Source organism: Xiphophorus hellerii, chromosome 12 (genome assembly GCF_003331165.1).
Source record: "Xiphophorus hellerii strain 12219 chromosome 12, Xiphophorus_hellerii-4.1, whole genome shotgun sequence".
NCBI classification, from domain to species: Eukaryota; Metazoa; Chordata; class Actinopteri; order Cyprinodontiformes; family Poeciliidae; genus Xiphophorus; species Xiphophorus hellerii.
Window position 1 is genome coordinate 15,627,494 of NC_045683.1, and position 23,814 is coordinate 15,651,307.

Here is a 23,814-nt window from a genome sequence, read left to right on the forward strand (position 1 = left end):
GAGTTTCCAGAACTCTTTTAGTGTTTGCTGATGGCTTATAAGCTCTACATCACATTTAATTAGCTTTGTATTTTTCTTGCAGGTTGATACCAGTTCTTTAGTACAACTAAAAATAAGATGAAATAAGTTAAAAACTTTACTGTCCATAGAAATAAAAATTTGGTTTACATAATTTGTCAGATGCCTCTGACAAGGTGGCCCAAGTGCCATTAGTGGTAGACTACAAAACATTTAGCATAGTGTAAATCATAAATTTGTATTGTGAGGACCTACTTATTATCTTAAACAGACCCACGGTGATAGACTACAAATCAGTGACTGCTCCACTGGCTGTGGAGCTGAATGAACACTGCACCATCTCAACAGAAATAGAACATAATGGCCTTCACAGCTTACTGCAGAGCTACTTGGTTGAATACTGGTGCAACTATTATTGTTTCCACTGTAGAGATAGTTAATGGTTAACCTCTACCAGGCCATTACCAAGTAATCCCTAAAAATAAAAAAAAATCTGTTCTAACCAGTAAGCAAAATGTAGTTTTCTTCTTCAAGCATTTAGTCTCTTGATGTTCAGCAAGGCTTTATGCAGGCTATCTTTACTTTTTTTCCTCATACTGATATTCCTCCATTTGAATAGACATTAAGTTCAGTATCGGTCTACTCCTTAAGCCATCTTAACTTTAATAGTTTTGAACATAAGAACATAAACCGTTTGATTAAACCTCAACTTGTTTGTATATAGAATATGTGCCTTCATTGTAAGGCATTTACAAAGTAAATAGGTCCAGGTTCTATTTACATTGTAAAATACCTTAAAATTACCATATTTGATTAATTTGATAGTTCTGAGAGACATCTTACAAAAAGCCACATTTTATGTTTACAAAAATTAAAATGTTATTATATATAACCAGTAAAGGTTTATTGGAAGGACAAAGTTTAATAGAAAAAAATTGAAACCAACAGAGATAACATCAGCCTTGAGAGGTTAATCAAAGTCCATTTAAATTAGGAAGTCTTTCATAAGGCATTCATAAGGTTTTCGAATCTTTTCTGATTCAAAAACATGTTCTATTTTATTTGGAAATCAAAGTCTTGGAATATGGAGAAAAGAGGGAACGATTCAAATTTCATCTTCTGGTGTTGGTCCAGTGTGTTCATTAAGTCCAAAGTCAGCACCACCATCTAGGAAATTTTACACTTCATGTTTCCATCTGCCCCTGGCCCCAACATACATAAACCGGGTATGAACTGATGTTGGTCGATTTAATGTTCCTTAGCGCGTAGCTCCATATTGTTCCAAAAAAAAAAGATTGCTATAACTTCATTTTTTAAAAATACCTGAGTATGCAAGTTTTACATTTTGGGCTGAATAAGCTAAATAAAAAAAAATTAATCAGATTATTTATACATTTATTTTAACTTGTTGAGAATCACCTTTAAGCAAAACTCCGGGAAATGATTTCCTGTTTTGTATTAGTATGGTGTAAGATTACTAGCGTTCCCCTCCGCAGCAAGCCCCGTGCAAAACATTCTAGAAACGGCCCTGGAAACAGGATTTAAGTGGCTCACGGAACTCGGAGGGCTTCAAACGTGTAGATTCACATGCTTCTTCTACTCCACAGGTCGGGTGGTTTTAATACATAGTGGCGTTTGCTTGACGGCGACACTCCCCCCAGGTCGACGGGGGCCAGACGCAGCCCGCGGAGGAGTGGATGGCTTCTGTAATAAAAATACGCGAAGAGAATTGAGGAGAAGAAGATTGGTCGGGGGCAAAGCCAGCAACACGGCGTCCTGTTCCTTTCGCCTCTTCCCCGGTGCGGAGCAACGGACCCGTGCGCCGCTTTTTTTGGGAGGGGAGGTCACACTCGGACATAATTTCGCTGCGACTAGAGAGAGCTCCGTGTGAAATTCCGTTTTCTGCGTGGCTTCCCTGGTTTACCGAGCTGACACGGAGATATAACTACTGTATCCCAGCCTAGCGAATCGGAGTGAAAGTCCGCCATATTCTGCCTTACCACGCCCGGGAGTGGAGCCATTGGAAAATAAACGGACAACCTCGCTCATGTGTTTTTCTCGCCAACGCAGACTGCGAGTTGGAAAACAAACAAGGTATTTCAGCGTTTTAAAATACCGTCAGCGTTGAGGACTTTGGAAAGAGCCTGGCCGGAGTACTGATGACAATACCTGTCCAGATCAGTGCGGATGTTGTGTTTTAAAAAGATCTGTTGATCATACGGAGACAGAATATCAGATTATACCCATCGACCGAGCAACAATATTCAACTGAACCCGCTTTCTACTCTGTTTGAAGCTTTCAGCAGGCCCAGAAAGCGAACCGAAACACAGGGAAAAGGGTGGGAGGAGGTGGGGGACTCCAATAATTCCTCTCAAATATCTTATTTTCCGTCTCCACTCCAGTCTGAACACCCAGACTCATTACAGCATCACCTAAAGCCGGCCTGTATGAGGACGTTATTTGACATTCACAGGCCTCCGGTTTTCCCTCCGCGACAAATGTGAAATCTGGATGACTCAATACAGAGGGGGGGAACAAGCGGAGTTATAGTGCGTGTTTGAAAAAGGAAAAGGACCGAGAATGACCCTGGAATCCATAATGGCGTGCTGCCTCAGCGAGGAGGCGAAGGAAGCCAGGCGGATCAACGACGAGATCGAAAGGCAGCTCCGCCGGGATAAGAGGGACGCACGCCGGGAGCTGAAACTGTTGCTTCTCGGTAAGCTTGGCTGGGGGAGGGCAGCGGGATGTGGAGCCCGCATTCCTCCTTCATCAGAAATACCTCTGTGGGGAGGAGGCGGTGGTCTGGTACCGGGGCTTCCCACCTGGGTGAAGCTGGAGGGGAGAAGTGGTTGAAGTGACTCTCTCTGTTTTAGGAGTCGAGTGCAGAGATTGGCAGCAGGGAGAAGGCCTAGGTGGCTTCCTATGTTTAAAACCACCTGATTTGAATAACTGTGACCTGTTCGTGTCGAGGAAACAAAACCACTTGCCGCCTGCGCTAGTAAGACGGGAACCAACCCCTAAAGCACAGCAGGCCCAAGGCAAACACGAACTTAGTAGCTGATTTGGTCACTCAAGTCAAGTTTCATAAATGTTTTTATACGTTCACAGCTTGGTAAAAGCGTTTTTGTCCTGGTAAAGTTGTACTTATTAAATTACAGTCAAGGCCAGCTGGTTTTGTGCTCCACCTTTCTAAATAGTACATGTATTGAGCAACAAACCTGATTTCAGGGTTAAAGCTACATGCAGACCTCAAGCTGTGGCAGTGTTAATGAGTAAAAGGAGCTTGTAAACACAGGAGGACAGTGAATCCAATAACCATTTACCGACTGAAAATATGCACTCTGTAGTTAGGCCATTGACATTTTAATGAAAGATCAGAATGAGCCATATCAGGTTCAGATGTGCGTTAAATGTCTAAATGCAGGTCTGTCTTCATCTGACCGGAGTAAACAGAAAAAGGAATTAGCAGGGCTCAAGCACAACGCAAACTTGACTTCATATCCGGTGATATCCATAAAGCGGCTTGATGCCAGTCACCACTTGTCTGACAGTTGAAATGTTATTGACACTTAAAATGTCTTGAACTATTAATTATATGTTAATATTAGGAGTTTAATATCACATATGAAACAAGGATGAAATCAGTTCCTTCATACCAACTCAAATGAAGCTGTCTTTTGAGTATCTCGCATAGTTGTTTGAATTGCTGAACCTGAATATTCTTCCTATAAGAAAAACAACTTCTGACATCTTGACCCGTTTCTTCCGCTTTTTTTCCCCAATGATTTCACACAAGAAATCAGAGTCTTGATTTGTTTTCTTAAAGAACATCTACAGGTTTGCTTCCTTTTAACTCATGTTGTGAATTGACCCATCATAAATCCATATAGTGAAGGTTATCCTTACTGTCCTAAAATGATTCAACGTGAAACTAGTTGATTAATGTCTGGCGTTAGCTATAAAAATTTTATCTACAACATTTGGATCAATTTTTCCCTTATGAGTTTAAGCATCCCACGTAATTGGCTAAAGTTAATAATAGTAAAACAGTTTGTTAAACACACAGAAATGGTTGGAAGGAAGAATGAAAACTATCATATATTCATACGGTTTTAGAGACGACAAATTTTCTGGACACCATTTAACATGGTGTAGAGTTTGTTTGAGTTTGTGACTTATTTAGTGTGGCCTGTTGTTTCCGACCATAACTACTGTACACTCATACAGTAAAACTTTAAACTTAGAAGTTAGAAATTTCATCCATGTCACACAGAGGTGACTCACTGTTGGAAGAATCTTACAAAGCCAGATGAGGAATAATGTTTGAATGTTTTAGTTGAATATGTTTTGAAATTGTACAGGAATGACACCAAAACACCAGGAACAGGGGTGGAAATTTTTAGGCTGTTAGCATATCGATAGATTACAATTCAGAAAGCCAAGATACGATGATAAATCAGGTTACGTAACGTTGACCTCACACACTATGCATACAGATGTTTTTACTTGTGCTCTTGTTTGGAGTGCCACAGCGTGCTAGCTGCTACTCATCAGAAGATGTACAGAAGAAATTCTTCCCATGCATCCCATGTTGGAGCTATTTCACCTGCTTGTGATCCCATACAGCTTTTGGCCATCTCTGCCTCAAAGGCCCTTCCAGGTGGTGTGCTTATGTGTGAGTGTGACAAATGTTAGCTGGGCCAAAGTCTGCCCTTTATTGGGTGTAATCAAAACAATTTTGCAGTTTAAAGCCAAACCCTGGCAATGATTATATCACAGGGCTGCAGGAGAAGCTTTGGAGCCCTGCTGCCCTTCATTTAAAAACATTTGTGTTTAACCACTCAACCATTATTGTGCGCAGTATGAATTCTTTAAGTCAAGTATAAAAAGATGGCCCATGTTTACTAGACCTGGGCCGGATACTGGCATGAAGGTATATCAAGATGTAAACAATAAGGGGTTTCAAAACCATTAAAATTTTCATCATACAGTTTTTATGGTTAAAGGTTTGATTAACCCCAGTTTTTTCTAGTTGTATGGAGCATATTCTAACTGGCTAAAAGGACAAAATAAGGCTTCAATACTTTCCATTAGTTATAATCGTTAATATCACTGTTTTCACATATTTTCTGTCAGGAACAACAGTCAATTTGTCATATTGACCAGCAAATTTCAACTTGTTACCTTGTAAAGAACCAACCAACAAAATGGCAAAATATTCTGAGCAATTAACATTTACTTGGAAACTGACTGTGTTTAGCATTTGTTAGTAAACTGTAATAACACGCATAATAGATTATTGTTGAAGCTACAGGTGTATTTTTAAAAAAAGGGAAAAGAATCATTTTACAAATTTTTTTGTTTTTAAGTTTTAAATTGATTTGTTGATACTGTGAAGCCTTGGTATTTTTACTCAAGGTTTTCATACTGTGACATTGTCTTGTCGGCCCACACCTGGCTTTTATATTTCAACCTGTTTTGTTACAAATGGAAAGTCAGGGAAAAGGAGGGTGGTTGACATTTCCTGTAATTGTCACACTTGAGTAATACAAGTTCTTTAGTAGTCATCTGCTTTTTAATTAAACTGAGCATAAAGCACGTTAGATGTGATAACGAGCTGTGGAGAGTAGTGCCTGGTACCCCGGTTCTTTAGGAAAGGCACCCAGAAAATCATGCAAAGGAAGCCGCTGGACCATCACATCCTAGTTTCTATTTCATGATGGATGCGTAAAAGTGATGGATCAGCAGATGTTAATGGGCTTTACTCTCCTGTAACATCAAATCGATGTGATGAGTGTCCAGTAAAAGGGTTTGAATGAGCTGACTGCCATCATTCTTAAATATGGATATTATCCTTGTTGCCCCATAAGCTTTCATTATTCCCAGCTTGTTATTCAAACACTCGAATTGCCAGTAACAGAGAATGCTTAAAGGAAGTTAAATCATTGCTAATGCTTGCTGAGTTCCAGTTTTGTTTTTTGGGTTTTTTTTTTCTTTTTGTCATTGCCACTGCTAGAAATTCTGGTTAGACTTCTAGCACTAATAAGCTGCTTCTATGAAGAGTCCAAATTTCAGCTAGACCAGAGAAAAAAGGGAATTTCTCCAGGAGCTCGAGACAGGCTCAGAGGGCAACAACCAATCAAAATATTATAAGCGCCATATTTAAAGTCCTGGAGTTAGTATTGTTTTTGATCTTCTTCATTTAATTCAAAAACACAGTAAAAGTAAAGTATGTCAACATTAATTTATGACCACTTCACTATCTCACTATCTCTCATCCTACTGCTGTTTATCTTTAAATCAACCATCACAGAGTTTAAGTAGTTCATTATGTATAGCTGTGGTTCCACAAAATCATCCAATATAATTAACAAATGCTGAGTGTGACTCTAGTTTTCCAGCGCTGCTGGTACCGATCAGATCGGCTGAATTGTGAAGCAGCAAGTTGTCTAAAATATTATCAAATGAAGCTGGTTGTCTTTAGGCATTTGTTTGCAGGGATCTTGGGATAAATTATATGATTTGTGTAGTTAATCTGCCTGCTGACATTGCTATCCTCCACACAGCATCAGTTTGAAGTAGAGGGAGGGTGGAACATTTCCTGAATGAGACTGTTAGTGGTATCATGACGTGGCACTGACATGGTTCTTTGGTTGTGGAAAACTATACCACTTCTGACTCTGGTTAAATACAGAAACGGCTTTGGTTGAAAACCCATTTCTTTATGTTTTGAAATCGGTTTAGTCTGATTTTTGTATTTTATCTGTCTGTCTTCTTGTGGCTCACTCTAGTAGTATGTGTGTAGTGACATAATGTTTACAGAAAATGGGTTTAAAGATGTGGTCTTATAAAACAAACAAAACATTTTGAAGCTGAGCTAAATATGTTTTGCAGCCATGAACCACATGTTTTGTTTGTCTCCAGAGAAAAAAATCTTATTTTAACATAAAATATATATATCTGTCCAGCTCTCATATTTACAGATTTAGATATATAGGCTATTCCAGAACAATAGACCTTACAAGCTCCTGTACAAAGCAGAGATGCTTGTTCGTGTTGCAAGAAGAAACGTACAGCTGCTAAAGCAATCTGGGCCGACTACCATTGTTGTTTTAAAGCTCACTTAATGTAACTGCTAATCTTCTCCACTTCATAGAAGCATTATGTGTCTCTGTGTTGTGTCTTATTACACCCCAGCACTTCAAGTGGTCGACTTATTCAAAAGAAGTTGTATGTGTGGTTCGATAACCCATATTCTGTAAGTGCATTGTGGGTTTTTAAACTCCCTAATTGCCTCGTTTCCTGTGGGACTGGATTGGAAAAGTTTTACTTTAGACTGTCCCTAGCATTGAGACTATTTTTTTATCTCTCAAGTTATTGTGTAGATTTTTTTGTGTGTGTGTGCGTTTCAAACCACTAATGTCCTTATGTTTGCATAGTCTTATCTATGCAACCTGTGTATGTCGAAACCTTCGGACAGCACAATTAATTTGGGAATTACAATGATTATCTTACTATATCAGTTGTAAGTAGCTCTATACCAACCGCTTGGCCCAACCTACTTTCATTTAATACAAACAATTGCATATTGCCTAATTTCTCATTTTGACGTAGCATTTTTGATTGTCGTGAATTATAAACAGCAACAATTGCAATTCAATTTTTAATCCTAGTGTTTAATACACATAATTTCACATTATACATTTAATAGATACCTGCATGGCACAGCAAACATAGTTTCACTAACACAAATACTGCTCTTGAAAAAAATCGCAATGCACTTCTCTGGGACACCGGTATTATAAAGAAGTGTAATAGCACTAAACTGCACACACAAACTGCATTTAGTAACATTTTCATGTTTATCGATACACTCAATGAAAAATAGGTTAATGGATTTATTTAACTGAATACCCCCAATTGTGAGCATCAAAGTTACTTTGTTGTCTTGAGATCTGGTGACTGTGGCCATCGGAGGATGGTGAACTTGATGACATGTTCAAGAAAGGAGTTTGAGATGATTTAAGCTTTATGGCATGGTGCATTATTTTGCTGTAAGTAGGCATCAGACGGTGGATACACTTTGTGGTTTTAAAGGCGTAGATATGGTCAGCAACAAAAATCTTGGTAGTTTGTGGTGTTTTAACAATCAGTTGGCATGCTTGTTATGGATGAATGACTTTACGTTTGAGTCTGTGTGAATTGCATTGTCTCAGTTTTTGGTATTAATTGACACAAGTGGCACCCAGTGGGGTCTGCTTTAGACTATCTACGTCAAGGTTCAGCCCATCCATCCATTATCTTACGTACTTATCGTCTATTACGTCTATTTCCAGCAGTCAAAGGGCGAGAGGCAGGGTACACCCTGGACAGGTTGCCAGTCCATCGCAAGGCAACACAGAGACAAATAACCAATCACGCACACCCCCACACCTAGGGAGAATTTAGAGAGACCAATCAACCTGACAGTCATGTTTCTGGACTGTGGTAGGAAGCCAGAGTACCCGGAGAGAACCCGTGCATACACAGGGAGAATGTGCAAACTCCATTCAGAAAGACCCTGGGCCGGGATTGGAGCCCAGGACCTTCTTGCTGCAAGGCAAGTTGCAAGCTACACCACTATGCAGCCCTCAAGGTTCAAGTTGTTGTTCATTCATGGATATTATTCCTTATACCTTGGTTATAATGAGTAATCTTTTACTGTAATGGTTTTTTAACCATCTCTGACCATTTTCTTCAGACCTTTAGCATTAACACAAGCATTTTTATCCATGCACTGCCGCCACTGCTCACCACAGTGAGCACTTTAATCCCATGTCTTCCCATTTTTGAAGCTCAATTGAATCTCATTTGATGTTCACTTTGAACATCAGAAATTTGTCTTCACCATCTTTAAATGCACCGAGTTTAGTTGCCATGTGATTGACTTGTCCCTCATTCAGGTCATCTTATTGATTATTGCGCCTGTTGATCACCTGATGAAGGCCCATCAATATTACGATCTTAATCCTTCTTGGAACGTCAAAATAAGTAGGTGCTCAACAATGTGGCTTGTATTTGAACCACTTTAGGCATTTAGACTGTGTGCTTTATCGTTGCTACATAAAGCTCAACGCTGGAGAAATTCTCCACAGGTTTAGGTTTCAAGTTGTAAGCCACACCTCTTTGAAAAAGAGCCCAGAAGCCCTATATGTTAACAGTTTGCTTTGTATAATGTGAAAGGACAGGTATATTGTGAAACCGGGAGTTTACACAATATGCAACTTAAGCCCCGATTAAAATGGGACTTGAGTTGCCAATTATGTTTAAAAGACAATAGGAAAAAAAAAACCTAATAAAGTGGATGTTGAGTGTGAAATACGTTGACTCTTACACACCAGACTCAAACATTCGACTTATTAGGCTTTGACAAATTAGTGGCTCAATTACAAAAGTGGCACAGCCCAATTTACATTCCTTGGAGACCATTGGACCTACATTTGAATGGCTGTCTTTTTAACACATGTACTCTTTTACTGTATTTAACTACTGTATATACGCAGACTAAATCAGTGTCAGAAACATCAGATGCCACTGGAACATTTCATGTTTTATAATTACTTTCACAATGACTAAGCTGTGTTTATATCACAACGCTGAACTGCTTTTCAGTTTTCCTGCATGTTTATGGCACTGCTTTATTTGGGCACAAATTATATGTTTTTTTTTTTTTTTTTGGTTTTCAGAAACATTTTGGTACAGGTTTATCTGCACAATCACTGTCAGCTGCTTTTAGAAGCCAGATGAAAGCCGCTGTGGGAACTTTGTCAAGGCCATCGCTGAACAAAGTCTACAACGGTGTGTAACCAGCCTTTAACAAACACGTTTGTCACTGAGAGAGGAAGAACGCCAAATGTCACATGATTCCTGCATGAAAGCGGCTGGATCAGCAGGGCAACAGAAAGCCTCTAAAAGTAATAAAAATGTGTGTTAAATTAAATGTGTCACATGTCTAAAAGTTCTGATAGTCTTCCTAGCGATAGTTTAAAACTGAGTCTTGAGTAGATTTCAGTCCCAGGAGAGACTTTCTGAAAGTGAAAATTAAAACAACCCAACAGTCTGCTTAATAAAAGATGAAGTTCATATGTTACCATTTCCTATTATTGAGTTGAAGCTGCTCTGTGTTGTCAGATTCCTGGGAGGGGAAAGTAAAACTAGATTTTTAGCTGACATTTTATTTTGTGTTGAAATACTTAAATCAGTCTTCTGATGTTTAGATTTTTAGAATCAGGGCAACAATTATTTAAATTGTGAGTTTAGCCAGATTATGTAGGAGGGGAAAAAAATGTACTTGCAATTTTTAATTCTTCAGAAAAGGGCTTTTCTCATCAGATGTGAACTTTGCAGGTTTTGCTAAACTTTTGGCAGGATTGCTGCTGAAAACCGAGTGCTTGTACAAAGGAAACACAGAGTATTACAGTTAAAAGCTGAGGGTAGAATGATATTCTTAGGTTAACTCTGCTTGAGGCGATGCAGCGAATTTATTCTGTTTTCACACATGAATTTGAGTTTGCTGCATTGAACAAACACTGATGCTGTGGACACACAAACCCACACAGTTTGTTCATTTTCTTTCTCCCCATCTGAATGAGTTAAATTCTTGAATCTTGTGGCTTTGTCATCATAGCTGCTGAATGTGAAAAATGGCTGCATGATGCTAGAAAATCTTTTGATGGCGATATTTGTAAATATTCTAATGAATGATATCAGTTCCAATACAGACCTATTCTCTTCTTTCCCCTCTTTCTCATCTCTGCTTCCTACATAATGTGACCTTTAGCATTTTTAGGCTTTATCATTTTTGTCCAGCAGAAGCATCTGCTTCACTGGCTAAATAATCTCAGACTTTAGCTCCTCTTGGTTATGGTTAATGGATCTTTTAAGACCCCACAGTCCTGAATTATTTTGAGGAATTCTGTCAGAAAAACTGCAATTTATCAACCCAGTGTAACTATTAAAGCCAAAAAGAGATCACATCAGAGGGAAAACTGTTTTTGCCCTAAGCTACACCTTATTACTACTGCACTTAGAAAATACCTTCTCCTGCTCAAAGTCTAACCTTGTTAGCATGCGTGGTTGTTTCAATGGGAAGACAAAGCCAGCTACATCAAAAGTTTGACAGATGGATGAAATGCTCTGTGGCCTAAAGACTGTTTTTACAGTACAAAGTATGTTATTTCTGTCAAATAAAAAATGTGATCTGTCTTACCTATTTAGAGCAGTGGGTGCGTTTTATGGCTGTTGCATTAGTGGTTCAAATCCGACATGGCCGAGAATTAGGAATGTCAAACTTTTTTCATCATCCTCTGCTTCTTTTTCACGTGGAGTTCCACAAGGTTCTGTTTTCAGCCCCCTTTTGCACATATGTTCTAGCCCTGACTCTATGCCCAGGAAACATGGAGTTTTTTCCTATAGTTATGCGACTATAGAAAGGCGGCCGACACTTTTAAGAGACTAGTTTTACTTTTAACATTTAATTGTTATTTTTTGTTTTATATAAATACTTTACTTTCGAAATCATGATTTTTTTATAAAGTGTATAATAAACAAAGCTAGCGTGATATTTTTGTCATATTGCCGACCCATTTAATTTTTATTACAGGAAAACAAATTCTGCCATTTTTTCTTTGTGTTGAAGAAGGAGGGAAAATACTTATTAGCAATGAAATGTTAACTCTTTGCTTATGTAGGCAGGGTAGAACAAATGATGTTTACTCAGAGTTGAGATTCATCAGCTCCAACTAAAAAGGAAGTGTAGATGATCCAAGGACTACTTTACATGTTTATGTGTTATGCAATGTTTTCACAAATTAGATGATATTTTTTTATTTTCTTTTAGGTATGAATGAAACATCATCCATATTCTTTGGTTGGAGATGCACCAGTCAGATTTTAGAAATGGTTATGTTCACCTGGATATCAGGCCCACTGCCCTGCACCTTCTAGGTGTTTCCCTGCTGCCTCATACCTGACTTAAATAAATTATTAACAGGCTTCTGAAACACTTGATTGCAGCTGAGGAGGTAATTCAATCTTTTAAATCAGGTGTGGTGAAGCAGAGACACATTTAAGGCATAATTGACTATGGGTCCTGAGAACCAGGATTAAGAAACACCGACCCAGATTAACGTACGACAGTTTAAAACAATGTACACAGTTAACTTTTTTCAATTTTCTCTTTTGACTGATTTGTAGCAGAGCCAGCTCATTGAAATGGTTTAATACAGTAAAAGTCTGAAAATATACTTAGCAACATGTTACCATATTTTCCTAATCGACCATCCGCTCTTTAAATGCTGGGTTTCATTGTTCACTTCTCTGTGTTCAAGTTTTACTTGCTAGCATTCGGATGTGTTGTTTAAATGAGTTGTATTTATTTATTTTTTTCAAGCATCTGCCAAATAATGCCTTTGACAAATAGAAAGTATTTATTCCTATTCCACTAGACAATTTAGCAACAATTCAGAATTATTACTTGAAACAGAAAATGCTTAAAAGTCTTGACATCTCATGAAGTATAGAGAGGCATGACTTCTGACCATTATTCCTTGTCACTAAAGTAAAGCTAGGTCAACCCCAGCAGGTATTTCTCAGAAGGCCCCCACCATCTTATCCCTTTTCACCCATTGTTGAGGTGGAGAAACTGAGCTGCCACATGAACAAATCATCCTAGGCTGTGGGACGAATATGCAAATAGTGACAGGAGTGTGGGGTTTTACATGGGTGGCAGTTTGGGCATCACATTGTGCTGGGGTGTGCCTGACCACCAAAAGTGGGAGATGTAATAATAGGGTAGGCTGTTTTTGGTACTTGGTGTTCTGCAGCAGCCTTCAGGCTGGAGGGCTTGGCAACTGAGCACTCCACGATGTTTTTGTCTGGCTTCTAAATTAACTATTGTATAATGGGAAGACCATTTTCACGGTACTATAATAGCAGGGCAGCAGATTGGACTAATGTTTGTTGTTTATTCCATAGAAGTTAATATGGCTTAAATTGGTATGCAACGTCTTGCAAAAGTAGTATTGTTTTTACATTTGTTCACATTACAACCAAAAACCTCGCCATTGGGATTTTATGTGATTATGTGTTATCAAAGACAAGTAATCCATAATTTTTGAAAGTTTATTGTGGATTTGTATTTGTATTAGTCAGTCCCATTTATACAGATAATATAGTCTGTCTTCAAAAGTCAAATGCTTATTAAAAAAAGCCCCCTGGTGTGAAATAATGACCCAAAACACACACCAGGTCAACCAGGCTTTAGATCAAAAAGTGTTGTTAGATTGAAACCAGTCAGTTGTAGCATAACTTTAATGGCTGTTCAGATGCTCTCCATTCAGTCCGCCTGAGCTTCAGCTGTGTTGTAAGGAATAATGAATAAACCTCCTGTTGTAGATCGCTGATATGCAAAGTGTGTACCTGGAAGCTCCAAAATACACACATTAGTCACCTTTGTGCTATTTTGTTTTCGTCTGTCACAAAAAATCTCTATGAAATACATTGACATTTGTGGTTGTGACATGGAAAAATGTGAGGTTCAAGTGTTACAAATACGTATTTAAGGCATGAAGATACAATGCAAATGTGTGCAACCTTTCAAACTCATCCACTGTGGAATACTTGGTTACTCTAGACTGCAGACCTGCTTTTCCACAGTTATTCTTTTCAGAGTTGGTATAAAGTTAGACTGTCCCTTTGCCAGGATTCTCAACGAACCAAAAGAGAAGCTACATCCCCATTTCTTCACACCCAAATATTTCCTGTCATCATTCAGGGAAGAGTGTTGCTCTTGGTCTGTCACCAGAGCAAGCAGACCGGCTGGGAAAACAAAAAACCCACACATGTGAGACTGTAGAAGTGAGTGAGCACATGCTGCAGGTTTAAGACCAAATACTATACATGTGGGCATACTAATTTGTGTTTTTGTTTTATTCAATGTTTTGGCACAGAAAACTAGGAGCTTCTTTCCCCTCCTCCAAAAAAAAAACGTTAGGATTTAAGATTTACAACCATGCGAATTGTTTTTAGCACTAATAAATTAAAGTACAGTTTTATCATATTGGTCAGTACTATTATGGTAACTAGGTTAAATGGCCAGTTGACATGGTAGCAAACTCACAAGTAGTCATTATTTACAAATGATGTATATTTTAATTGCACTAGCTTCAGTATCTTCAGTCACAGCTAACTTGTTTGGTATTTGTCAACTTGAAAATAAAGTGTTTGTCTAGTTATGTTCCTACTTCAATGCTTTTTGGGGGGCAAGAAAGAAATGAATACAAATCAATGTACATGTTTATAGTCAACACTACTACTAATAAGTCAGAATCTTTTTATTTCATATTTAAACACAAATTGTAGCGAAGGGCTGCTTCGGTTGAATGAAATCGTAAGCAAAGTAAAATTTAAAAAATCTGTTACTAACTGCTCTATACAAGCAGCCTACTATTTAATCTACTGGGGCACCATTCTATATAATTCTATATACACCATACTCAACAGGAGAGCGCCCGAATTCTCCAGCTCTCATCAGACGTGATAAAGGCTTGGATCCCTGAAGTCATATATTCTGCCCACCGTCCCCCCAAACCCTCCTCGAAGCTCCGCCCCTGCATAGTAGCAAATAAAATTACTTATCGCTTTTGGGGAGAATGCTGTACAGTTGCTGTGTATGTTGCTTAAGTGTTTAAATTTTGTTCGTTTCTGTTGACATTTAAAGCCCAGCACAGTAAATACACTGTAAATAAACTCTGTCCTTTTTTTTCCCCATCCTTGTCTAACTTTTTAGGAACTGGTGAAAGTGGGAAGAGCACATTCATCAAGCAGATGAGGATCATCCACGGTGCCGGTTACTCCGATGAGGACAAACGGGGTTTCACCAAGCTCGTCTATCAGAACATCTTCACGTCCATGCAGGCTATGATCCGAGCTGCAGAGACGCTGAAGATCCTTTACAAATTAGACTCCAGCAAGGTATTTGAGATCTTTTCCCACAAGCCTCTTAAACGGGCAGAAATGACTGTGGTAATTAAAGGTCACAAGGGTTTGGGATAAAGTGAGTTAGTTCGCTCCAAGTGTTCAGAGCACTGCTGAATATTTTTAGAGTGCAGTCTATCTTATTTGGAGCAGCCATCCATAATAATTTCCTGCTGATTTTTACACTTCCTGTGTCCTTGTAGCTCTCCAGAGTTCCATCACACCCTTTGTGCATGTCTCTATGCTCTCACATACTGTCGATGCACACATACGGACATATTGAAGCAGAGAAAACCAGACTCCATGTACTTTTTCTATCTGTCATTTCAGCTGCTGGGCTTTACTCAGATTCCTCTTTAGCTTGAGTTGCCCCTGTAGTTGTAGCTTTGGGAGCGGGTGCAGTGACCTCTTACTTGCCATTTATTCACTGCGAGAGTGATGAGTAGGCTCATTTCAAGCCTAGAGGTTGTCATCTTGGTAACATTCAGAGCTGCAGCAGTTTTTTTGTTGTTGAATATTTGATAAAACCTAATTAAAAACAGACCTCTGAACTAAAGTATTTGATGCTAAAATTTGCTTGGTGTTTAGGTTTCCTATGCAGTCTGAAAAAGTAGAGAAAAATCTGAATTTTGTACCAAAATTATATGTAATCTAAAATTAAAATGAACAAATTTTGTTAGGTGGTTTGACATAAAAACATTTCAATATGGAGAGACTCACACAGAGAAAAGCAGCAGTAGAAAGTTTTATTGACCCGAAGTTCTTTGGCGCTCGGACACCGGCAGAAGACGTGCGTGCTGAGAATCGCCGTGAGCCTGGATGATCGGCTCGGGGCGAAGCTCAGGGTAGTCTTACCCCGGGCCCGGACACTGGTGGTGGAGTGGAGCCTGGAGAGGAAGGAGCCTGGAGGGAGTCTGGAAGATGCCCTGGAGGATGAGGGTGGAGATGGGGAGGAGGTGGGTCGAAGTGCGGCTGAAGCAGGTGGATCTGTGGTTGTTTGGCCTTTTGAAGGAGCTCTTGCGTGGTGATTGGCTGGAGCGGAGCGACAGTCTGGTGCTGGTTGGCTGAGGCATGGTAATTGATGCTGCCGGTAGGCTGAAGAGAGTCTCCCAGCTTGAATTTACGTCTATAGACTACATAATTTGGATTGTACTGGCTTTGTGTTGTTATGGTTTGTCAATTTATCTCCTCACTTGTGTCTGTATACTGTCCTGTTAGTGAGAATTCTTATCCATTAGTCTTGTACATAAGAAATAATGCAACTAATTTGTGCACTTAAGCTCATTTCACATTATATTCTACATGCTTTTACATATTTTTTGTCTTTATTCTTCACATAGTGTTCGCTTTGTTGACCTAACAGAATTTACATCAACTCTTCAGTTTGTGTCTCCTAACGTGATTGGATTTAACCAGAAAATAGAAAATTAAAACCACATTAGAAGCTTCAGTTTTAGAGAATTGTTGAGGCGAATTAGGCATATATAAATGTAAAGTCTTATCAATTGCTACCCAATGCGGTTGCAGAGTAAAACTTTACCCAATTACAGACTTTTTCTGTTTTTGGCATTTTGTCAGATCTAAATTTAAATTCTCAAATTTTAATGAGCATCATAACCTGAGTTAATGCGAAAAGTTTTCAAATATTTATTAAGGGAAAATTAAAACAACCTTATCCTATGTGAAATTCTTCCCATTGTTGAATTATTAACTAAACTCTGATTAAGAAACTTTTTTTGTGTCTGACAACATGAAGTAGCGTACAGGTGAAGTATACCCAGATCGAAATCTTAATCTGGTTTAAATTCTGAGGTATGATCTTCACTAGACCATTCATTAATGAAAACCCTTCAGTTTGGCTGAAATCAAGCAAACATAGCTGGTTTTCACAAACTCTTGATGTTTGTTGTCACAAAGAGTGACTCAATTGGTTGTTTGGTTTGAGAGCAATCACTTTTCCACAAAGCACTTGCTTATTTAAAGTCATTATTTGGAAACTGCTTCTTATATCTACTCAGGTTATCTTGTGCCGATATTAAATGTTTTCGGTGATCTGAAACATTTGATTGTGAGACAAAAAGCAAAAGCAGAAGAAAACTGTGCTGGTGTAAATTCTCTTTCATAGTGCTATAGGTTCCAGCTCACTTGTGTTCCTGTGTTAAAACAGGAAGTGCTTGTCTGGGACAAAGGATGGCACTTGCGTCACACGGGAAGTGAAAATGAAACCTGACAATCATGTTTGCCATGTGTCTGGTCATTTACAGTGCTTAAAAGGCATATGTAGCTGATATTTTCAAATTTTAGTGACAAAGTTGTGCTTTGAAAACATATTTAGAAGCGTACGATGAAAGAATGCCATGTTATTGCATTTCAAGCAATAAAATGTCTATTTTCTTATTTGAATTATTTGTTTACTTGTATCTTTAATATATTTTTTATAATTGTATTTAAAAGGCTTAAGTGGTTATCTGCAGGATGTACCTTTTTTTATTGAAATAATCAAGAGATTCATCAATTTACAAAAATAATTGTTAGCTGCAGCTCTAATTGGTTCTTTCAATGGATTTCATGTTGATTTATCTCTTATGAACCATTGGGCAAGTAAATTACAATGGAATTATGTAATAATATGTCACTAACTTTGTAGACTTTCTACTAGACACACAGGACTTTATGTGAAAACAATGACAAGGTTTGCAAATTTCCTAGTTTCTTTAGTTTAAATCTGTGAGAGAAACGGCCCCGGCAGGCATTCAGCCACATGTCGCTCTTTCAAACACAGAAAACTTTTGACAGGAATCTGGGGCAGCAACACTTTCTGCTTAATTTCTTTAAAATCCTCTGTGGGATTTCAGCTTCAGATATTAGCTGCATGCTGAGCCTGGGGTCCAATAAAAATGTCCCAAGTGATTCAAAATGAACTAGTAATAATGAGGACATTGGCTTTTTGTAGAAATCTCTTTTTGTGTGTGTGTGTATCTGTGTTCTTATTCACTTTTTTTTTTTTTTTTTAACCATTTAAACATGTTTCTGTCTTGTCTTAGCAGCTTTTCAGTAATGTTTTTTCACCCACTAGACTAATGCCAACATTGTTAGAGAGGTGGACATAGAGAAGGTCACCAGGTTGGAGAGTCCTTACGTAGACGCCATCAAGAACTTGTGGAAAGATCCCGGCATCCAGGAGTGTTATGATCGAAGGAGGGAGTACCAGCTCTCAGATTCCACTAAATAGTGAGTGGAGGAGGACATCAGCTTGAGCTGGAGCTATGTTGTAGATGCCATGGTAACGAGAAATCATTTTCCGCTGCGTCTCTGTAGTTACCTGGACTCACTGGACCGGATCGCCCAACCCGTCTATCTTCCCACCCAGCAGGATGTGTTGAGGGTTCGGGTCCCGACCACTGGCATTATCGAATATCCATTTGATCTCCAGAGCGTCATATTCAGGTGAGGAGCAGGTGGTGCCATGTAACTTTGTAGACATTCATACTTCAACATTATTCTATAAATGTTCTTAATTTATCAAGGAAAAACTCAAACATAAAAACCTTTTTTACTTCGACGACTACTTCAACTAAATTCATAAAAAAAATAAAATAAATAACCTCAGTAATACCAAATGTGTTATCTGGTACAGAAAGGATCTCCTGTAGCAGTCTGTGCTGCGTCAGATCTGAAACAGATTCCCTGTAATACAGACTGCTACAGGACGGTCATAGTGAGAAAGATAAATAATGATGCAGATGATGATAACTGACTCTTCGGCTGGGATAGGATGGTGGACGTTGGGGGTCAGAGGTCGGAGAGGAGGAAGTGGATCCACTGTTTTGAGAACGTCACCTCCATCATGTTCCTGGTCGCCCTCAGCGAGTACGACCAGGTGTTGGTGGAGTCGGATAACGAGGTAAATTTCTGAGGGGATATGGGGACATTATTTTGTTTTGTTTCTGTAAGAATGAGAGGGGAAGAGATTCTGAATAATAAAAAGACTTAAGCGGAACAGAACATGAAGTTGTGCAAGAAAATCAAATGGCCCTCAGTAAAAGACTGAAAATCAGATTGGTATGCCGCGTCGTCTTCCACCTGAAAAGCATTTATAAAGGATCAGCCAGATGTTCTGAGCGCTGCATTAGGCGACCCGTCACTTTAGGAGAATATTACATCTGTGTCAAGGTGTTAAAACCAAATTAATGAGCAGGTTAAATTACCTCTAAACTGACCGTTCTTTTTTAACGTCATCGATTCGGTTAATCACTGAAATAAAGTATCTAACCAACATGGCCATCCTTCTCCTCCCTCTTCTGTGCACTGAAGCATTTATTGCAGTCTCTTCTTAATGAGTTTGAACCCTGTGCTTTAATTAAATTCTCTCTCTCCCTCCTCTCCATTTCTCCTTGTTTTTGTCCCACCTTCACCACACCCACTTTCACGCCCCCCCTGTGCAGAACCGGATGGAGGAGAGTAAAGCTTTGTTTAGAACTATAATCACATACCCCTGGTTCCAAAACTCCTCCGTCATTTTGTTCCTGAACAAGAAAGACCTTCTGGAGGAGAAGATCATGTTCTCCCATCTGGTCGACTACTTCCCAGAGTACGATGGTGAGTAGCGCACCAAACGCCGTCAACCAAGAGCTCATTTCTCAGGTCTCTTCAGCTGCTTGAAAGTTGGTAATGATGGGCCTTTATGTGAAGATAACTCACACTCGCACTTTTTAGGTTTTTGGTCTGGAAAACTGAAAACTATCGGTATTTTGAAGTATGAAGAAAAGAAATGCAGAAATATGTGTTTTTCAGGATTTTAGTCCTTTAGTTGTCTAATTCTTTCTTCCATTGTTTTTATTTTTCTCTCTTTCTCCCTCTCTCTCTTTGTCTTTCCTTCTTTCTTTCTTTTTCTCAACGGTCTATTGTTCAAAGTAAGCAGATGTTAAGGACTGAGAACTTTGGATATTTGGACTTCATAATTTTTTCATGGAAAACATCCTGTATTTAAAAGAAGTGATCAAAACATCACATGCTATTTCCTCATGTAGCCATTCTTACCAGTTTCTTGTATATTACTAGTCATTTAGAACGTACATTTTTTGGAAAGTGATAATTTACGGCAGTGAAACATTTGTTTGCTTGTGGATAACTAGACACAAGCAGCTGCCCCCTACCAGCAGGGGGCAGCTGTTGCCCCCTGCTGGTAGCTGGATAGAATGCAGGTTTATGTTTGTGAGTTATGTACTTCTTTGCTGCATATCGTTGGATCCTCTGATGTTTCTGCCGTTTGAACTGTCAAATTATTGCTCTGACTGTAGCCGAGAACAAGTTTAGAGTAGGAGCTGTTTTCTGTAGCTGTACTTCATTGATAACTTTGTTTAGACCACATGGCGTCTTTCATGAGAATAAATCAGAAAGGGCAGGAATCTGGCAATCGTACTGCAGAAACATTTAACTGGATCTGTCTTGGTAGAACTTTAATGGTGTATATTAAAATTCAAACGACAACTAAAAGAAATGTAAAACAAAAAAACTATTCAAAAGGATCTAACTAACCAGATAACAAGAGAATGAATATCCATGTGAAACATGCTACTATCAATTAAGCCTGTCCACTAAGCAATTAATCAATTAATTGCATGATGAATTAAAAGGATCTCAATAATTTTCATTCTGATATTTTTTGAAGGGCAATTTTGTTTAGGGATGTCATAATACATTGTATTTATGATTTTGGTTGTGTGTGTGGTCTTTATTTACGTTTTGTTTATTGTTTTTGGTTGTCGTGTTTAAACGACAACAGGAATCTTCCAGTTCCTGTGTGAATTATTCTTTACAAAAGTGTATTGTCTTTGGGAGGACAAACTTGCATTATTATGCTATTATTAATACATTAGTTGAAAAGGGTCTTGAAACAATGAAATAATAAACAGTAATTTCTGGGTCATCTTCTCATCCAGTAAAATTTGTTGTCATAACAGACCTACTAGCAATACTTCATCCTCCAGGCACTGACGTAAACAACCATTTAATCCGTTACTAGCTGGTTGCTGATGTTTTCCTTCCTCCGCAGGACCTCAGAGAGATGCTCAAGCAGCTCGAGAGTTCATCCTGAAGATGTTTGTGGACCTGAATCCAGACAGCGATAAGATCATCTACTCTCACTTCACCTGCGCCACCGACACGGAGAACATCCGCTTCGTCTTTGCAGCCGTCAAAGACACGATCCTGCAGCTCAACCTGAAGGAGTACAACCTGGTGTAGAGTACGGCTCCTCCCTGAAACACTGACTGACTCGATCTGTGAAAAGATAGCTTTCACACATACACACAGACGCAAAATTCACGCTTACAAATTATCTAAGGAAAATAAATCTAACGGTTGCATAATACTAATTTATTTGCCCTTTGTTGACTTCTTGGTGCGTGAGGGGTTTCATTTTGCTATTTAAGGAGCTCCATCACATCTGCCTTTTTATAAACAACCTTTCTTTTTGTAACCCTCCTCATCTATCATCCTTTCCAAAAGTTCGGCATGAACGTTAGCTTAACAGGAAGTGATGTAACATCTCGCTTATCAACAGCCTCTTGTTTATTCTTTTATTTTTTTTAATGCACCTGTTGGCATGTCTCTTGTAATGTTGCCATAAACTGTGATTTTTAAATTATTTGAGATTGATTTGATATTGATTGACTTCAGTCATTATTCTTGTTCCAGTGTTACCTTGCTTTTACCATTCAGTGATTTGAGCACATTTACTGCTTATTCGGACACAAACGTGAAGTTCAGGACAAGAAGGAGAAATCGTCTGAGCGACGAGGTGTGAAGATGCCTTCAACAGACTGTCGGGATGAGAGGGGCTCTTGATTTCTGACGCATTTACTAAAAGTGTTTACTTTAAACCGTGCCACACAGAAGCTTTTCTTTCAAATTGCCATTATTACCGATGCCAAAACAACTCAAGCACAAGAACGCTGGTGAGGGAAGGAAAGAGCAGGAGCAACAGACTGACATGTTGATCAACCATCTGAATCCTGCAGGTTATGAAGTGTTCACCGTCCAGTCCAATCACAGCTTAGCAGTATCTCTGTGTCCAATCACTGCCCGGCTTTCCAGACTGTTGTAGCTGATTTGGAAGTTCAGAATAAATTTGGTTAGTTGCTACGTAAAGAGGAAAAAAAACTGCAGTGTTGATATGCAGTGTGAACCAAAGTAAAGTCCTTTCTAGTTTCTAATTGGCACTTCTTTGCAAGCGACTCTCAATTTACTTTGGAGTATATATATTTTAATTATCTCCCTGCAACATAAGCCTGTAATTTACGTTTAATGAGGCATAGTGCAATTATGAATGCTATAATCATTGTACATACATCTCACTTTCTCAATATATATATATGTATGTGACAGCATCTTTGTTGGCTTTGTAATCATTACTTTTTTGGGCAGATTGAATGTTCAGTATTGAAAATGTGTATCTGTGTAATTGTTTGTCCAATGGCTAACTTGTTTTTTTGTAAGAGGAAAAAGTTATTTACTTGTTCTGCTTTTGTTTCCCTTCATTTGCCAGATGAGAATGTACATTTTTGCGTTACGTTGCGTTCATTTCTCATTAAGGAAACATTATTTAGCTTCAGAATGTGGACCCTTAGTATCAGATTAGTGCAAATCGAAGCCGTTTCCTTAAATTTACAGTTTCTCTCCTCATCTTTGAGAAATGGCGTCCTGACTCAGATCTACACGACTAATTCTAACATTTGAACTCTTAGCAGGTTTCAGATCAGAGCACTTTTTTCCTGACGCGTAACTCTTTGATTCTGGAGTCTTTTTAATAAGTATTGATGAGCTTTGGAGCCTCCTCAGTACACACTGTGGTCCTGAACATGCTTCTCACCCCTTCGCATTAATAGCCAACATGTTTCGTAGGATCAGAACCGTGGAGCCAAGCTGAGAAGGACGGCAGGAGAGCTGCTGAGTTTAGGCGTTTTTGAAGATGACTAAATTTTCTGGGAAACTTCCCTGCATACCGAGACAAAGTCAGCGTTGAAAATCAGGTAATTAATGTACAAAAAGTCAAGTAGAACGAACCGTTCATTGGTTCTTTTAAAAAAAAAAAGTTACTTTTTCATCTCGATCGCCACAGTTTCATGAGAATGTACAGTATTCGTTCTTTTTTTTATTTATAAAATGCGAAAAATACAGTTCATGTGTACATATTGCCTTATATTAAGCCGTGCCTCTGAAGTCTCACAAAGGCACTTGTTTTTATTTTTTGTGAGAAGTGTAGCTAAAGCAGCTGATAATGTCTCGTTGTAATTTTTGTTTTGGCTTGGTGTTTTTTTTTGTTGTTTTGTTTTTCCACGCTGTGAGAAGCTCTGGGAACAGCTCTGATTTGCAGCTCATGTGACGTAACAGCAGGACATTATAAGCACGTCACGAACAAACTGGAAACACATTTCTGTTCATTTCTGTTGTCGCATCTGATTCATGTCTTAAATGTTTCTACCACAGTGCATTATGATGCATTGAACTGCCTGGCACGCATTAAAAGAGCATGGAGACATGCAGAATGAGAATTTTTTTTTAATGTAAATTGCCACATTCAACTTTATTTTGACATCCTTTTACCACGTCAGCAGATCAAAAGCAACTCTTTTTTTGGGAGGGATGGGGCGGATGTTTAAGATGTGGTTGAAAGAAAGACTTTACGCAGCTAATTAGTAGCCCAAATCTAGCATTTTGCACCATTTTACATTTATTGGCATTCCTGGCACAGATTTATAAAAGGCTTTTAAATAAAT

At 38.7% G+C, this 23,814-nt stretch overlaps 1 protein-coding gene across 1 annotated transcript; it reads left to right on the forward strand.

Moving 5' to 3' along the window:
* The first annotated feature begins 1,544 nt into the window (after positions 1-1,544).
* Positions 1,545-23,589, forward strand: LOC116729575 (guanine nucleotide-binding protein G(q) subunit alpha). The gene is made up of 7 exons (XM_032578212.1): positions 1,545-2,735; positions 14,847-15,031; positions 18,111-18,265; positions 18,353-18,481; positions 18,809-18,938; positions 19,480-19,633; positions 21,090-23,589. The coding sequence occupies exons 1-7, from the start codon at positions 2,600-2,602 to the stop codon at positions 21,278-21,280; spliced, it is 1,080 nt and encodes a 359-aa protein (XP_032434103.1). The 5' UTR covers positions 1,545-2,599; the 3' UTR covers positions 21,281-23,589.
* Positions 23,590-23,814: the final 225 nt, after the last annotated feature.

What these genes read in the sequence shown, in the direction of transcription:
- LOC116729575 (XM_032578212.1), top strand. Translation starts at nt 2,600, where the DNA reads ATGACCCTGGAATCCATAATGGCGTGCTGCCTCAGCGAGGAGGCGAAG. An exon ending in ACAAATTAGACTCCAGCAAG is followed by an intron (nt 15,032 to 18,110) that starts GTATTTGAGATC and finishes TTCACCCACTAG; the next exon opens with ACTAATGCCAACATTGTTAG. An exon ending in CTACTTCCCAGAGTACGATG is followed by an intron (nt 19,634 to 21,089) that starts GTGAGTAGCGCA and finishes CTTCCTCCGCAG; the next exon opens with GACCTCAGAGAGATGCTCAA.